The 13,085-nt window shown below is 30.4% G+C and overlaps 1 protein-coding gene across 4 annotated transcripts in view; it reads right to left on the bottom strand.

Annotated features, from left to right (window-relative positions):
* Positions 1 to 13,085, bottom strand: part of LOC122506403 (beta-hexosaminidase subunit beta-like) — a 128,301-nt gene that overhangs the window by 79,268 nt on the left and 35,948 nt on the right. For all 4 annotated transcript variants that reach the window (XM_043618546.1, XM_043618550.1, XM_043618548.1 and 1 more), the window contains exons 4-6: positions 5,280 to 5,652; positions 4,761 to 5,053; positions 4,528 to 4,649 (exon numbers count right to left, since the gene is read on the bottom strand). In XM_043618546.1, the coding sequence (XP_043474481.1) occupies positions 4,528 to 4,649; positions 4,761 to 5,053; positions 5,280 to 5,652 (788 nt within the window). The remainder of the gene's footprint in view (positions 1 to 4,527; positions 4,650 to 4,760; positions 5,054 to 5,279; positions 5,653 to 13,085) is intronic.

Here is a 13,085-nt window from a genome sequence, read left to right as displayed (position 1 = left end):
AGGCTTATTTTTAAGCTGAAATTCTAACGAAGATTTCTGTGTTTTTAGAAAAATTTTATCTAAATTTTTCTAGATTTTTCAAAAAGTTGAAGTCAAGAGACATAAATGAGAAAATTTGGTAATTTTTTTTATTTCTTTCTCACTCTACAACTCGAAAAATAATTAACGAAATGACTTCAAAGACGGCTTATTTTACGCAGAATTTAATCAGCTTTCTAACCGTATTTAAGTTTTTTTTGTACCTCCTTTTATTACCGAGATATGATTGAAAAAGTAATGGCATGTTCTTTCATAGAGTCGAATGTAATCGTCCTGATACTTTTGGACGGTAGTGTCTATGAAACTCAAAATTTTTTAATAAGTGAACATTTTAATAGGTTCTTAATTTAATACATATGGGGCACAAATTCCTCAATTGTCCTAACTTAAAATCGAAAGTTTTCAAATCGGGCTGATTTTTGCACAAACTTTAATACTATGGGAGAGAACTTTACCCATAAAATATTAAGATATTTTATTAAAAATTGTAGGGGGGGAGGAGCTTAAAGTTTTTGGTAACGTGTGAACAGTGGATTCCTTTAGCTAATATAGATAAAATACAGTATAAGATAAAATATAGATAATATAATATAGATAAAATACACTCGTTCCGGTCTCGGGGCGCCCTCGACCTCCACTCGTGTCACAAAAATCACCGTAAAGAAATGGCTGCCTTTCTCCTCTTGTTGCTTAATATACTATTTCCACTCAAAAAAATAGAAAATTGTTGTTAAATAGTTATTATTTGTTAATATAGGAGATTAATATATTTCGATGTCAGGTTAGGTAGCAAAAGTGACAGTTTAAGTTTATCTTGTTCACAATTGTGATGAAAGCATGTCTTCCAGCATTTTTCTTACTAATTAGTAGAGCAGACAACTTTACAACTCTTGAAATTGAAAATTCTTTGCTTTTTCGGGTGGTTCAATGATGCCGCACTCACTGTATACACATGACAGTTTGAACAAAAATTGTTTATAATAAATTTATGTAAGATTTAAAATTCTTTTTCACATCGGAATATTGAAGTTGAATATATTTGAATATATTTCTACAAAATTTTTAGTTTTGTACATGAAAAACATTTTTTTTAGTTTTTCCTTATAAATAATAATCCTACACGGAGAGAAATCTGCTGCTAATATTACTCGAAAGAGCACATTACTTAAATTGCTTAATGTTTCTCTTATATTTTTAGCATGGATTCAAATACTTATTGTAAAAATACTTTCAATGCAATAAGCATAAGAGACAGTAGCTAATTTTGCACGAAATCTTTATTATAAATACAAAGAGAACGTGCTATAAAAGTATTAGATTCTTCTTATAAGAATCGCTCGAATTCCGACTGATTTTCAGGCGGACTTTATACAACACAATCTTACCTGTGTATACGCACATACATGTAACTCACACACACATATATTTCTCTCTCTATATTTGATATTTCTTTGTCCTGTAAAACATTATTATATATTATATGTAGTATTTAATACTTGTTGCTGTTATAAAAAGATAATATTTATTTAATAGTAAGTATATTATTTAAAAATTATTGCATTTTTATTCGTGTTTGAATATATAAGCAACATGTCAAAATTGTTAGGTTATGTTATTGCAAACGTCACCGCTTTGTACGCGTTCCGTTCCTCGAAACCATCCAGAGAAATATATGTGTGTGTGAGTTATATGTGCGTATACGCAGGTAAGATTGTGTTGTATAAAGTCCGCCTGAAAATCAGTCGGAGTTCGAGCGATTCTTATAAGAAGAATCTAATACTTTTATAGCACGTTCTCTTTATATTTATAATAAAGATTTCGTGCAAAATTAGCAGCTGCTTTTTGTTTTTATTGCATCGAACTCTCCATTACATTAAATAGATGATTTCGTATATAAATTATTATAACCTCAAGCTAAAATTCTATTCAGCAGTGACTAATAAAATTTGTAAAGATTCTGCAAGCAATAATAGCAACAGATTTCTCTCCGTGTACGTGCCGGAAATTTTTGGACATAGTCTTTTTCGGTAGTATCAACTTGTATATTGAATAAGAAAAAATTTCACTCAGTCTTTTCTCAGAAAATTGAAGTGGTTTACTGTTGACGCTGGTTCAATGTAGCCTACTCTCCCCTACACCTATTTTTACAAATAATTGTTAAATAAATAAATAATTGAAAATTTATTTATTAATTTTTTGAAAAAAGGACATTTTTTCATCTTTTTTTTAAAATAAAGCTCAATATGTGTACTTTCAATACCCGATTAGAAAAAAATGCCGTTTTCTTTCGTATTTCGAATAATTAATTAATTAATTAATTAATAATAGTAAGAAATTGCTAAAAAATTAAATATTTTTCAAGCAAATAAACTTTTAATTATGAGCTTATCATCGTAAACCGTACCAAATTCCGCATCCAACAAGCATAAACTCAACTGTTTTTTATAAATAATTGTTAAATAAATAATTGATTATTTATTTATTAATTTTTTGAAAAATGACATTTTTTCTTTTTATTCTTCTTTCAAATAAAGCTTAGTTAAATGCTTGTTGGATGCGGAATTTAGTAAGCTTTACAATGATAAGCTCACAATTAAGAAAAGTTTATTTGCTTAATAAATATTTAATTTTTTAGTAATTTCTTACTATTATTAATTAATTAATTAATTAATTATTCGAAACACAAAAGAAAACGGCATTTTTTCCTAATCGGGTATTAAAATTATAATTATACTTGTTTGATGCGGAATTAGGTAAGCTTTACGGTGATGTTAGAGTATCTCTATGATCTACAGGGAGGGATCTCCAACACTTAATCTAACTACACAACTAAAGTTTAAGTTTATTTATTATTAAAGTAATATTAAAGAACACACCGTATTTCCAAATCGGGTATAAAAAGTACACATATTAAGCTTTATTTTAAAGCAAAAAAAAGAGAAAAAAATGACATTTTTCAAAAAAAAGTGAAAAATATTTTTAATTTTAAAAAAAAGTTAAATTGTTAATTAAAAAAAAAAAATTTTACACCATTCGAAAGAGGAGGAAAAAACTTCTTGAAAACAAATAGGTCAAAATTTTGTCCACTCTACTGTATTTTAGCTATATTAGCTAAAGGAATCCACTGTTCACACATTACCAAAAACTTTAACCCCCTCTCCCCCTACAATTTTCAATAAAATATCTTTATATTTTATGGGTAAAGTTCTCTCCCATAGTATTAAAGTTTGTGCAAAAATCAGCCCGATTTGAAGACTTTCGATTTTAAGTTAGGACAATTGAGGAATTTTGTCCCATATATTTCCTGCAAGAAAATATTGCATTTTAACTGACGAAAATGTATAGTTTTATTCTAATGTGCGAAAAGAATTTAAAAAGAACATATAAAAAGTAAAAATAAAATTATTAAGAATAAGTATTAAATATAATTATTAAAATATCACATAGTTATAAATTTGAATAGCTTAAGTAATAAAAATAAGAACTAAAGTTTTCAAAACGTTTACTTAACCGAATGTTTGTTTGTGCATTATTCATTTCCAATTTTTGAAGCAATGACTTGCGCAGTAAGCAGATTATCAAATTATTATAACTGCTCCGTCGAAAAATATGGGGCAAGATTTCTTGCTCTATATACCTTGGGGCGGATTTTTAGAAAAACCCGAATACGTCTTTGCCTTTGCTTTAAAGCAAAATTTGTTTCTCGAATACGACAATTGCTCTGACTAAAGGCAGAGCATGTAACACGAATTCGATTTCTACCTGTTCCCGGGTGGATGTTTTCAAATCGAACAATAATTCAAGTAGAGTTGTCAACCCGAACACGTTATTATTGGTCGGAGCAATCTTGGATCACTCTAGAGCATATACCCGAATGTGCTATAAAACACGTAATTAGCAACCCAAAAAATAATTCGCAATAGAATATTCAAAAAAAAGTATGTAAGAACTTACCGTTTTTTGTCACTGGTTTGACAACTATTTTTTGTTCTTCAAAAATTTCTGTTCCAATAATATCAAGAACAATGAATCGTATCTTTTTATTATAATCAGATGTGTATACTTAAGGGAATTTGAAGTATTATGACGTCACAGTTTTTGAACACTTGCTTTTCCTAAGTCTAGTTAATAGATTTTTAATTATGTTTATTTATCAAAGCTTTTTTTTGTCAAAAATTCTTTTAAACATATAAAATTTTAATCAACCTGCACATGACAGACGTATAATCTATATCTTTGTAAACATTTTCCAACAACTTTAATTAGAAATTATTCAAATCTCCATTTACCAGTTACAAGAAATATTTATATTGTAAAACTGTCGTCATAATGATTCAAAAGCTCTTAACAGATCCTATCAAAGAAATATACATTTTGTTCAAAAATTGTATTAAAAATTGTTAAGCATTTGACTACTGTTAAATTTACCCTAATCCAAACTTTTCCGAAAATTAATTTTATTATTTGCAAACATTGTAAAAAATTTACCAGCAAGTGGACAGTATAACCGGAAATCCAGCATTAGTGACACTGGAAACTTCACTCTGCCAAGTGCCAGTCCATACTTGAACAACAGTTCCCGGATGGATTTTCACTCCATTATCGAATACCTAATGGTTAAAAAATCACAATAATAATTAAAATTCACAATTGATTTACATTTCCGATAAACTGGATTATTGTTTTCTTTAATTATGTTTTATCAAAAGAAAGATAATCACCTCCTGCCAAACAATAGGTTTTATATTTAAGTCGTACGTAATATTGAGTAATCTATTGATAAAAATATTCTCAAGTGCGGTGAAATTTTTCGTAATATTGTGATCTCTCATGAAAGTAAGAATATCAGGATTGCTTTCCCAGCATTCGAATGGCACTTCGTCACCGCCAACGTGTAAATATTTATCTGGGAAAAGCCGCACAACTTCCTCAAGTAAACTACGAAGGAATGTGTACAGAACAGGCTTTGTTGGATCCATTGGTCCCGTCGATCCATCCAAATTTCCATTTTTATCTATGTCGTTCAATTTTTCTTTATTAATATTTTACAATCATCTTTCAATATTTCAATCACCATACAATGAGAAAAAAATAATTTCCCGTCAATGAAATAATTTTTAGAATACTTCCGCAGAAAATTTTCATTGCCATCAATAAACAGAAGTAATTACAGCGTAATTTATTTCAAAGTTGCCTTTTAAGTAGGATCTGAAAATTTGTCTAAAATTCGTCAAGCATACCGTAACATTGTGTCAGCAATTCCGGATGCCCTTGACCCCATGAAGTAGTGTGTGCAGGAGTATCGAATTCAGGAATTACTCGGATTCCCCTAATTCGAGCGTATTCGATAACTTTTCGAATATTGTAGGCACTGTAGACCATCGTCGGATGATAGGAACCCTTAAGGGAAAGCTTCGGGAAGACATTACTCTCATAAGGAAAACTATTGTCGTCAACAATGTGCCAATGAAAAACATTCAATTTGTTGTAAGACAATGCGTCAAGAATCAGGAAAATATCATCAACTGGAATAAAATGTCGTGAAGTATCGAGAAGAAGACCCCGATGAGGCATTCTTGGCTTATCGTTAATCTGCTGTGAGGTCAGTTTTAACTGCAAATTTATATTTTATTAAATAATTAACTACGCTTAAACAAATTCACAGATAGCACCCCAACAGCATCCGGATATATTCAGAATGTCCTAAGAATATCCGAAATCTATTATATCCGTATAGGATACACTACTGTCGGGAATTATCGGTACGGCTGCACGAGCACGGCCAAAAAACATACGAATCTTTAAATCACGATTTTTTTGTAAATACAAATGTCAGAAAATTAACAAATATACCAATCGAAAGATTATTAAATTCTACGATTAATGATACATAACTAAAAATTTTAATAATTTATACAAAGATTTCAGCAACCGACAAATTTGACAAAAAAATTAAATAAATAAAATTTTTGTGGAAATTTTTTCACCCCCTGCATATTTTTTAAAAATTGTTGAAAAAATTTGAAACTTACATAGGTGTGATCATTTAAGTCTTATCTTCAATGTAAGACCAAAAAAGTTCAAAAATCTTATTCGGTTCGTGAGTTATCGTTATAAACGTCCGAGCATGTTTTTTGACAAATACATTAAATTAGTCGATTTTGAACGGTTTTTTGGCTAAAAATGCTCGGACGTTTATAATGATATCTCGCTCCCAGGTAGAAATTTGTCAAGTATTACTTGTTTTCTTCCAGTAGCTGTAGAGTTGAGAGCGAGTTTTACTTACCAAGACAATCTGGCCAGTCCTGAATAAGCGACTGGCTAGTTTCACTGGATAAAAACAATTCCCCTTTGTGAACAGTACTTTTGTCAAGTCACTGACCAGAAAATCTGATCATAATAGTGATAAGAATTTCTTTCCAGACACTGTCCAGTCACTGATTTAAAGAATTATTTAAGATTCCACCTAGAAAAACTGGTCCACCACTGATCAGAAAAACTTGCCGAATCCTATTAAAAGAATTATTCTAGATTTTTTCAAATCTCCAACCAGAAAATCTTGACACTATCAAAAAAAGAAACTGCGGACACAGAAACTTACCAATCACTAAGGAAAAAAACAAAGCACCAGTCCCATAAAAATACACTCTTAGTCAATCATTTATAATTAGATATTAAAAATAATTTTTATGTTCCATACGGTCAAAAACAGAAAAGTCTAAAGTAACTTTATTTAAAAGTTATGATCGTTTCACTGTCACATTACCAAAGTTTACATTTTTCTAAATTTTAACAAGATAAGCCCCCAATGGGAAATTGCCAATGGTCACCATTGGCTAAATAATGGACCAATATAATTGGCTGCCAACAGTTTTTTCTTGGTCAAACAAAAAATTTTTTTAAAAACTTTTTATTAAAATAAAATTTTTTTTTTATAAACAAATTAATTTTTTTTAACTTTGAGCCGGATTTTTTTTACTTTTTTACCTTATAATATAGAGAAGATTTTACAAAAAGTCCCGAAATGGGCTGATGTGTTAAATGAGTTTTAAAATATTTTCAAAAATCACTTGCAAGCATCGCAGTGAGATTTTTTTTTTATAATTGAGTTTTTAAAACTGTCTACAGCGTATAATTTTTAATCTATTTGAGTGTTTTTTATTTTAAATCGAAGGATTTACGCTGTAGACAGTTTTAAAAAGTTAATTGTAAAAAAAATCCCACTATGATGCTTGCAAGTGATTTTTGAAAATGTTTTAAAAAAAATGAAAAAAAAATCCGGCCCAAAGGTAAAAAAATTAATTTGTTTATAAAAAAAAATTAAAAAAAAATTTTTTTGTTTACATTTTCTAAAAGTCGAAAGAAAACTAAAACTTTCATTCTGTGACAACTTTTTCCTAAACTCAATATTTTTGGACTTATAAGCTACTGAATATAGGTCTACAATTAAAAGTCCAAAATTTCGAAAATTCACAACTCGAAAATTTGGACAATTAAACAAAAATAAAAAAATACGTATCTGTTTTTTTTCGATACAGAACAGAAAAAAAATATTTTTGGCCGATTTTAAAAGGTCGACTTAAATCTCACGTGGAATTGCCCATATGTAACATGAAAACCCATATGAAATCCCATATGAAATCCTTTATGGAATCCTATATATGTATTCTCACATATAGGAATCCATGTGGATTTTTATGTAGATACAAACTTAAATTCCCACATGAATTCCTGCTCCAAATCGTGTCCCAAATATACATGTGCTTTTACATGGAATCCCATGTGGATTCTTACGTGGGCTCTGGGATTTTATACAGGTTTTTGTATAAGAACCCCAGCGTCTCTTCTTATATAAAACTGGTGAAACAACTTGCTGACGAGAGGAAGAAACTTTGGCGCACCCTGGTGGCACTTATCCAAAGTAATTTCAAGCATATACTTTTAAGCAGCGCGGGACATTTCAAAATCGAACACCAGGTTACGCCAGAGCTTCTTTCACTCGCTAATAAGTTGTGTTACCAGTTCTATATAAGAAGAGACGCTTACATTCTCAAACTTAGACAAATATTATCTTTGTCTGATTTTTATCACATTCTGCTTTTGACAGAGTGTTCTAATTAAATTAATTATTTTTTTTTAGATTAGTAATTTAATTTTTTTTTTTTTTTGAAAAATTTTTGCTATGTGTTGGTATTTGATTTCAAACGTTGGTTCAGTATTGGTAACCAAGAAATAACTAAGCATTAATTTAATTTTAAAGCATTGGTAAATAATTGGTCATTAATATTGGTCCAATCTTTGTTGCCAATGAATAACCAAGGCTTGGAAAGTCCGGCATTTGCCTTTGCAGCCAATAGGGGCCCAATATTGGTTGCTATTATTGGACTATCATTGGTACTGCTGGATCCCAATATAGGCCCATTAATGTGCCAATGGTTAATTTCCCATTGGGCCGTCAAGTCTCTGACAAGTGACTAAACAGTTTATCTGGTCATGATTTCTGATCATTACTTCTGACAAGTCACTGGCCAGAAATTCTGGTCACAATCAGAATAGAACTTCACTTCTTAAACTTGTAGTTATGATAAGTTACTATCTAGTCACCGTGGCTGCGTGGTAATTATAAACAAAATAAAAAGAGCCAGGAAAAATTATATTTTATTCTAGTTTTTGAGCAGAAAACTGTCCAGTTACTGGTCAGTTACTTGCCAGTCACTGGCCACATAATCTAACCAGTGACTGCTAAAGCAGCGCGTTACATTTCTAATCAATCACTTGGCAGATTTTCTGATCAATCACTGAACAGAATATAGAAAAACTTCCCAGTGATTGGTCATTATATAGTTGAAATTTCTACCTGGGTAACCGATTAAGATTTTTGAACTTTTTTGGTCTTACATTGAAGATAAGACTTGAATGATCACACCTATGTAAGTTTCAAATTTTTTCAACAATTTTTAAAAAATATGCAGGGGGTGAAAAAATTTCCACAAAAATTTCATTTATTTAATTTTTTTGTCAAAATTGTCGATTGCTGCAATCTTTGTATAAATTATTAAAATTTCCAGTTATATATCATTAATCGTAGAATTTAATAATCTTTCGAATGGTATATTTGTTACTTTTCGGACATTTGTAGTTACAAAAACATCGTGATTTAAAGATTGCTATGTTTTTGGGCCCTGCGCGTGCAGCCGTACCGACAATTCTTGACGGTAGTGTATATTACGGATGTCTTGCGATATCTTAAGGATATCCTAGAGATATCCAAATTTCAGGAAGGGATTAAAACGTCCATAAGATATCCTTGAATATCCGTTGCTGTTAGGCACGTAATCTTTCAGCAAGATTCCTATATGTTTACCGTATAATATTGCCACGGTTGAAACCGGTCAGGGTATCAGAAAAATGACTACAACAAACGGGTTTTGAGTATTTTTAAGAAAAGAAAAAGTAAATTTTTAATAGTTTACAACGCAGCACGTAATATTACCTTAATACCACTGTAATATTTCGTTGGCTACAAAGGCACACAAAAAAATAAAAATTTCGTGACCCAGAGGACAGACCCTTCTATTCCTAGGTTTTTGAGGTCGCTGAAACCGAATATGACTATGAAAAAATTTTTTAATGTACCATTTTCCCTCTACTGACCCCTTTACACCCCCACATGGAGTGAGGGGGTTGGCATTTCAGTTTTCTAAAATAGTCGAGTAGCGTGTCTATTCCTATGTTTTTTGGGTCGTTGAAACCGAAAAATACCATCAAAAACAAAAGCGTCCCTTCCTTTACTCCCTAGAACCCCCTAAATACACCCTTAGGGGGGGGGTCAAATTACAATTCTCACAAAAGTCGAATACGGTGTCTATTACTATGTTTTTTGGGTCCCTGAAGCCGAAAAAAACTACCAAAAATAAATTCGTCCCCTCCTCCATCCCCTAGCACTCTTTTAGTATCCTTTGGGAGGAGGTTGAACTTTTCGGTTTCATGAAAAGTCGTGTACCTATACTTTTCATGAAAATAAAATTTTAACTCCCTTTAGGGATACTAAAAGAGTACTAGGGGGTGGAGGAGAGGACGAATTTATTTTTGGTTTTTTTTTCGGTTTCAGGGACTCAAAAAACATAGTAATAAACACCGTATTCTGTCCTCTGGGTCACGAAATTTTTATTTTTTTGTGTGCCTATGCTATTAATATTACGCTGTAATTTTACAGTGTTCTTACTTAGGTCACTGACTACGAATCTTCAACCAAATTTAAAAAATTAAAAATGGCACTCCAATATGCCGGACAAAAAATTTTAAAAATAATGAATTTGCTTGAAACTTATTACTTGAGAGATTTTTTAAATTGATGAATTTGTATGAAAAAACACACACTTTACTCATCAACACTGAAAACCACCAAGTAACAAGTGTCAATCGAAATATTTGGCTATTAAAAACAATTCTTTATAACATTTTTATAAAAATGCTCGTTTCACATGAAACCATTAAAAAGAGCCTCGGCAAAAAATGCCCGTGTTTCGTACTTTGAATTTTGAAACTTTTTTTATACCAAATGGTCATATATGATGACCAAATAATCCCTGCAAAATTTCAAGGTGAGCGTATGCCCCATTTAAGACATATAGAGGGTCAAAGTTGACCATGTAAATAAATTATGACCATGTAATTCCATTATTTATTCCATAAATAATGGAAAAATAGCGATTTAACATTTATGCTCGAATAATAAGGTTAAAAAAGAAGTCGAAATAGTTCCTTTAAGATTTTTGGCTTCTAAACACGAATGACAGGTTAAACTAAAAAAATTAAATATAGTGAATCCAATAAAGCAGATCCAATATGGCGGATCTAATATGTCAGGCGAGTGTTTTTAAAAAATTATCGGATTTACTTGAAACTCGATACAGATGCAATAATCCAACTAATAAAGGCAAGTTAAAATAATCCGACCAATAAAGGCAAGATAAAAAAATCCGACCAATAAAGGTAAGAAATAATAATCCAACCAATAAAGGGAAGATGAAATAATCCGACTAATAAAATCACGTTAAAATAAACCGACCAATAAAGACAAGTTAAAATAATCCAACTAATAAAAGCAAGTTAAAATAGTCTGACCAATAAAGGCAAGATAAGAAAATCCGATCAATAAAGGGAAGATGAAATAATCCGACAAATAAAATCACGTTAAAATAAACCGACCAATAAAGGCAAGATAAAAAAATCCGACCAATAAAAGTAAGAGGTAATAATCGGACCAATAAAGGCAAGATTAAATAATCTAACTAATAAAAGCAAGTTAAAATAGTCCGACCAATAAAGGCAAGATAAAAAAATCCGACCAATAAAAGCAAGAGGTAATAATCTGACCAATAAAGGCAAGATGAAAAAATCCGACCAATAAAGGAAAGAAGTAATAATCCGACCAATAAAGGGAAGATGAAATAATCCGACTAATAAAATCACGTTAAAATAAACCGACCAATAAAGGCAAGTTAAAATAATCAAACTAATAAAAGCAAGTTAAAATAGTCCGACCAATAAAGACAAGATAAACAAATTCGAAAAATAAAGACAAGATAAAAGAATCTTACTAATAAAAGCAAGTTAAAATAGCCCGACCAATAATGGCAACAGGTAATAATCTGACCAATAAAGGCAAGATGAAGTAATCCAACTAATAAAATCAAGTTAAAATAGAACGACTAATAAAGGCAAGATAAAAAAATCTGACCAATAAAGGTAAGAGGTAATAATCTGACCAATAAAGGGAAGTTAAAATAGTCCGACCAATAAAGACAAGATAAAAAAATCCGACAAATAAAGGCAAGATGAAAGAATCTTACTAATAAAAGCAAGTTAAAATAGCTCGACCAATAAAGGCAAGATAAAAAAATCCGACCAATAAAGGCAAGAGGTAATAATCTGACCAATAAGGGGAAGTTAAAATAGTCCGAAAAATAAAGACAAGATAAAAAAATCCGACCAATAAAGGAAAGAAATAATAATCTAACCAATAAAGGGAAGATGAAATAATCCGACTAATAAAATCACGTTAAAATAAACCGACCAATAAAGACAAGTTAAAACAATCCAACTAATAAAAGCAAGTTAAAATAGTCCGACTAATAAAGACAAGATAAACAAATCCGACAAATAAAGACAAGATAAAAGAATCTTACTAATAAAAGCAAGTTAAAATAGCCCGACCAATAAAGGCAACAGGTAATAATCTGACCAATAAAGGCAAGATGAAGTAATCCAACTAATAAAATCAAGTTAAAATAGAACGACTAATAAAGGCAAGATAAAAAAATCTGACCAATAAAGGTAAGAGGTAATAATTTGACCAATAAAGGGAAGTTAAAATAGTCCGACCAATAAAGACAAGATAAAAAAATCCGACAAATAAAGGCAAGATGAAAGAATCTTACTAATAAAAGCAAGTTAAAATAGCCCGACCAATAAAGGCAAGATAAAAAAATCCGACCAATAAAGGCAAGAGGTAATAAACCGACCAATAAAAGAAAGTTTAAATAGTCCGACCAATAAAGGCAATAGCTGCTAAAGTAGTGACAAGAAAGATTTAATGCATTTGCAATGTCAGTTCTTTATATGGGTGATTAAACTTAAAATGTCATTTTTGATTCTGCTAACTTTGATTTTTCGATGTTGGATTTTGAACTTAACGATACTCTATTTTGGTTGACTAGAATATATGATGGACAAAAATAATAGTGGTCGAGCAGGTAGAACCAAATTTTAATTTTCACCAGGTGAAAAACGATAGGCAAAAATGATAAGAAATTTTCTGTTTTCATTTATTCTTTTCTTAAATAAATTCTTACAACTTTAAAAGTTAGAATATTTCAAATTACAATAATGAATGTTTTAACATGACTTAAAAAATATTTGTAATGAGTTCTGCCATAAATTAATATACTTTTGAAGACCAAAAAGACATATGAACATTGAGGGACACCACTGACATTTTTGAAAGATTTCACTGATAATTTTTTTTGAATAGTGAGAATAAA

Source organism: Leptopilina heterotoma, unplaced genomic scaffold, assembly GCF_015476425.1.
Source record: "Leptopilina heterotoma isolate Lh14 unplaced genomic scaffold, ASM1547642v1 Lhet_417, whole genome shotgun sequence".
Classification (NCBI taxonomy): Eukaryota; Metazoa; Arthropoda; class Insecta; order Hymenoptera; family Figitidae; genus Leptopilina; species Leptopilina heterotoma.
The sequence above is the reverse complement of the archived record's forward strand: the minus strand, read 5'-3'. Positions and strand labels throughout refer to the sequence as shown.